Genomic DNA, 5,366 nt, shown 5'->3' with positions numbered 1-5,366 from the left:
CCAACAATGTTCAGGAATCGGGACCAGTGGTTTTCAGCGACAAGAGAGTGAGTAAGTTTTTTTTCTTCAGTTATATTTCTATTAACATTTGGGACAGAAAGTCTGTCATTAGTCATTATTGGGTTTTATTTTATTTGGCCGACTTCATTTCTTCACTCAAGCCCCGAATGCACATGTCTGGTCTGGTGGGGCCAGCCTACTCAAGAAAAGTTAGGCTACAAACATTTATCATTACTAAATTATGATAATGCGAATGCGTACTTATGTTATACATCTCTCCGAATTGCCCCGCTTGAGCGGTAGCCTACTACACCTTGTTCACATTATTAAGTTATTTAAATTTGACAACCTTGATTGATTGATTGTAGTTGTAACTGCCCGTGACACTTAGTGTTTAACTTAACTTTAATTGTTATTTTCGTTACTTATGTGGTTAACCTTTAATTTGACATTTCCTGTAATTTGGTTCCCCTTTTACTTTGGAACTTCCTGTCACCGCACCGACACGCACATAAGTCTGTTCACTTCACTCACCTGATCATTCACACACAAACAGTGACACAGTGACAGGGGAGAGAGCAGTGTATGTTTGAAAGTAGCAGCGCCAGACGGTATGTTTTATTTTGTTTGCAGCATTCATGTTCATACTAATTGTGTAATGTTGAAAACCTGCTAGATGATGTGTAGCGCTGGTCGACCGTTAAGTGAACCTGTCCATATTGTCCACAGTGTCTGCTTTGCTGGGACAGTGACCGATGTGCCAAATACCTGCATCTAATTATCCCTTAATCGTTTGGTGATGTTTGAAGTCTAAGGTGGCTTTCTACTCAGCCTTTAGCCCCTCAGTTAGCGGAGCGAGGTACAGACTTACCTTTGTTTTGTTTGTTTGGGTCTCTTTCATGATTTACTTTAGTTTTAGTTGCATTTTGTTTGGTTGATGTTTGGTTTATTTTCATTGTTTGTGGTGCTTTTGCTTCACGATCTGCTTGTTTGTTTATTGAAATGACTTGAGTTATATTGAATCACTGATTATGATCAACTATAAATGAATTATTTTATTGTTGAATTGTACAAAAGTGATTAACTTAATGCACTGATTTTATTGAATGAAACTATGAAATGTTTGGTATGATTCTTAAAGTATTTATTCTGTTTTATAGTTTTCACGGTGTTCCTATGATCTTCATCTGTACCCGAAGAAAAAATAAACGACACCCGTTGAGACCATCCACTTCTAATTATTTCACAAACCGAGGGCGCTTACAGTGAAAACTCGACGCTGGATGCACAGCAGCTCAACGTCGACACCTACATCTCATCTACAGCCACCCTGCTCTTCAAGTCACCAGCCCATAGTCACAAGTTTGTCACACTCACACCACAGTAACCTACACATTAAGAGGTACCTTGGACCTACATTTATTGCTGCTGGACTAAAGGTTCTAAAAGGACAAAGGGAAAAATGAAAACATTATAAAAACAAGAAAATGAAAATAAAAAAATGTGGGAAAACCTAATGTGTTTTCCCAAGGTGAAGGGTTTTAATTTCTGGTCCTAAGTTATTCATCTATTTCTGGTCCTGAGGTATTTCTCAAAACAGAGTTGCTGCATGAACCAATGAAACATTAAATGGGACATTTTGCATAAATTATGGTTAAATTGTTTGATATCATTCATTTTGGGGTTCAAAGTTTGTCTGTTGAGTTGCCTCATGGTGTATATGCATACTCTGAATGTCAAACTGACCCAAAATACTCTCTGAAGTGTAAGCATCAAACAATATAACAAATGCCAACCCCTGATGAGACAACAGTAAATATGCAGCAGCCAATCAATTCTGAACAGACTGCTGAACACGAACAGGCTTTCACCAAGGCTTATACCACCTGGACGCATATGGCAATAAATATTCGAACGGCATTAAAAACATTTTGCTTAGCAGAGGACCTCCATGACATAAAGGAAAGTATTCAGAACCAACACAATGCAATAAATGAACATTATGAATCCATCAAACGCAACGGCACTACTACCCCAGACATTGTCAAACAAATGGATGCCTGTATAATAATCACCTCAGAGATTTGTGAAATGGCTGATAAATACCTGGATACTGTTAATCAGCCTTTCAATGAGGTGCTGGCAAAGTTGCGTGTCAGGATGGCCTTAGATAAGGAGGAGTATGGATCCATTTTCGGACACACCAATACAGAAACCATCATCTCTGACTCTTCAGAGGGGACGGAAAACCATGCACAGTCCCGTGGAACCCATCCATTGCATTCATCCAAAACCCCTTCCATAGCAAACTGTGATGATTCAAAATCTACCTCCAGCCACCACTCTAACACTTCCTCCAAAGCCTCCTGGAAAATAGCTGATGCAGAAGCAGATCTTGCCGCCAAACGGGAAAAGGCCAAAGCACTGCAGGAGATCCTTAACCAGCAAGCCAAACTACAAGAGGAAAAGATGAAACTACAGCGACTTGAGGTCCAAAAGGACATCAGAGTAGCAGCAGCACGGGTTCAAGTGTATAAGCTATTTGAAGGTGATAATGAACACTGCAATAAACTACCCTCTGCTCCTCCAAACCTCACATGTTTCACAAAGTACCTCCAAGCAGAACCATGTATATCCTGTCACTCTATTGCCTCCCCAATGAATCGCAGACCTGCGTCTGAGAGGACTTCTAAAAAAGCCAGAGCTTTCCACACGACTACCCAGAATGAGTCCAACCCCAAGCCTCCATTCACCTGCCCCATCTGTGCTCGGAAAGCGCATGGTATTGCTACATGCCCCAGATTTGCACGCACAACTATGGAAGACAAGAAGGCTTACATATTTGAAAATAACCTCTGCTTTGGATGCCTGAGAAGGGGACACGTCGGCAAGAGATGCAGGAGAAGACATACATGTGGCATATGTTATCGACCTCATCCTACCTGTCTGCATCATGGCAGAGATAAGAGAACGGGGGGAGACATGGCGAAGGAGTCCACGGATAGCTGTACAAGTAAGGAGACCCATACTGCCAGTCATGTCTACATGCCATCTACAGAGGACCCACAGAGGTGGGCGACTGAGCTGAAGTCTAAAGTAAACCGTTTAGAGGACGAGCTAGACGACCTGCGCACCCATAAACGGATGGCCTTGGCAGATAATGAACACCTGCGGCTGGAAGTGGCTGAGCTGATGAAAGGGAACATGGAAACAGCTAAACTTCTGAATACCATAAAACAGAGCCAGGATGACTTCCTCAGGTCCAAAGGGCAGCTAGACAGTGAGTTAGACCTCCTCCGACACAACACCAGAATCAAGACGAATGAGCAGCATCAAGAGATCAATCGACTGAACAAAGAGTTGATGGAACAGAAAGCTGAGTTGGCTGACGTACACAACACTCTACGAAATAAAGACATGGAGATGGATAGAAGTAATAGAGAGCTGGAGGCCTTACGAGCTCGGCTTCAACAACAGCTTGCCATCACGGCAGAGCAGGAGACTGAGCGATTGAGAAAAGAACTGGGAAGCCCATGGGCCCAACTTGAGCAGGGGTGTCATGAAGACACGCAGATACAGAAGCTCCATGAAAACCAGTCCTGTCCGCTCCAGTGTGCTGTAGTGGAAGCCAAGGGCATCATACCGGATGCTGTGGAAAAAATGGATGACCCCATACATTTCCAGTACAACGACTCCCCTGGAAGTTGGGAGCTGGGAGACATGCATGCTGCTAGAGAGGTTGCCTCTACCAAGCGTGGACAGCAGCAAAGCACTAACCAAGGACCAATCAAACTCATTAGGACTAACACCAATCAAGCTGAAAGGGGAAATGGAGACCTACGTGGAGATTCGGGAGCTAGAAACCCAATTGGAAGTAAGATCTTTTTCGCTAATCTTGTCATCGAAAGGCCAACTAAAAACGTGGTTATTTTCGTAGAGCGAATGACCAAATAATCCTCAATCTCATTGACCTGTAAAGATGTCGTGAATCATGTAATCTGCAATTCAAAATGATTGCCCTAGGTAACATGATTGGGGGGAGTGTAACTGCCCGTGACACTTAGTGTTTAACTTAACTTTAATTGTTATTTTCGTTACTTATGTGGTTAACCTTTAATTTGACATTTCCTGTAATTTGGTTCCCCTTTTACTTTGGAACTTCCTGTCACCGCACCGACACGCACATAAGTCTGTTCACTTCACTCACCTGATCATTCACACACAAACAGTGACACAGTGACAGGGGAGAGAGCAGTGTATGTTTGAAAGTAGCAGCGCCAGACGGTATGTTTTATTTTGTTTGCAGCATTCATGTTCATACTAATTGTGTAATGTTGAAAACCTGCTAGATGATGTGTAGCGCTGGTCGACCGTTAAGTGAACCTGTCCATATTGTCCACAGTGTCTGCTTTGCTGGGACAGTGACCGATGTGCCAAATACCTGCATCTAATTATCCCTTAATCGTTTGGTGATGTTTGAAGTCTAAGGTGGCTTTCTACTCAGCCTTTAGCCCCTCAGTTAGCGGAGCGAGGTACAGACTTACCTTTGTTTTGTTTGTTTGGGTCTCTTTCATGATTTACTTTAGTTTTAGTTGCATTTTGTTTGGTTGATGTTTGGTTTATTTTCATTGTTTGTGGTGCTTTTGCTTCACGATCTGCTTGTTTGTTTATTGAAATGACTTGAGTTATATTGAATCACTGATTATGATCAACTATAAATGAATTATTTTATTGTTGAATTGTACAAAAGTGATTAACTTAATGCACTGATTTTATTGAATGAAACTATGAAATGTTTGGTATGATTCTTAAAGTATTTATTCTGTTTTATAGTTTTCACGGTGTTCCTATGATCTTCATCTGTACCCGAAGAAAAAATAAACGACACCCGTTGAGACCATCCACTTCTAATTATTTCACAAACCGAGGGCGCTTACAGTAGTATTAACAGTTTGCAGAATTACAGTACATTTCAAGCACAACTCAAATCTCCTCCATCCTAACATTCCTCTAATATCACATTCTTATATGGCTTTATTGCCTACTTTCTGTTTCAACTTGTTGCTGCCACTGGCTATAAATATATAGTTTGAATACTTTGAAATTATGCAATATAGGCCTATCCTAAACTAAAAGTGATGTGATGTGCTGCTGTTCTACCAGTAGATGGCAGCATGGCTGCTTCGCTCCTTTTTTTTTGAGGCGTCACAGCTAGAATATCAACAACTAATTCCCATGAAGCTACCTGTTGTTTATCTTCAATGCATTTGTGGACAAGCATTACACTTGTTTACAATAGGGTCCACCATTTTCAATTCATCAGAACATTTAGAGACGTTACAGACAAATATACACTTCTATATAGC

At 41.3% G+C, this 5,366-nt stretch overlaps 1 protein-coding gene across 3 annotated transcripts; it reads left to right on the top strand.

Annotated features, from left to right (window-relative positions):
- Positions 1-377: 377 nt before the first annotated feature.
- LOC306916817 (uncharacterized protein) lies at positions 378-4,933 on the top strand. 3 transcript variants are annotated; one of them, XR_013789024.1, is made up of 4 exons: positions 378-611; positions 730-859; positions 1,161-4,532; positions 4,834-4,933. XR_013789024.1 is itself a non-coding variant. In XM_079494856.1 (3 exons), the coding sequence occupies exon 3, from the start codon at positions 1,789-1,791 to the stop codon at positions 3,952-3,954; it is 2,166 nt and encodes a 721-aa protein (XP_079350982.1). In that variant the 5' UTR covers positions 378-611; positions 730-859; positions 1,161-1,788; the 3' UTR covers positions 3,955-4,915. The 3 variants fall into 3 exon arrangements, 1 of the variants encoding a protein (XP_079350982.1); XR_013789025.1 differs by having other exon boundaries at positions 1,161-4,284; positions 4,403-4,916; XM_079494856.1 differs by having other exon boundaries at positions 1,161-4,915.
- The last annotated feature ends 433 nt before the right edge of the window (positions 4,934-5,366 follow it).

The sequence above is a fragment of the Electrona antarctica genome (assembly GCF_951216825.1).
Source record: "Electrona antarctica genome assembly, chromosome: 23".
NCBI classification, from domain to species: Eukaryota; Metazoa; Chordata; class Actinopteri; order Myctophiformes; family Myctophidae; genus Electrona; species Electrona antarctica.
This window is presented reverse-complemented; position numbering and strand designations above follow the sequence as displayed.

Bases quoted from the DNA above. Each gene is read 5' to 3' on its own strand.
- LOC306916817 (XM_079494856.1), top strand. From the start codon at position 1,789: ATGCCAACCCCTGATGAGACAACAGTAAATATGCAGCAGCCAATCAAT.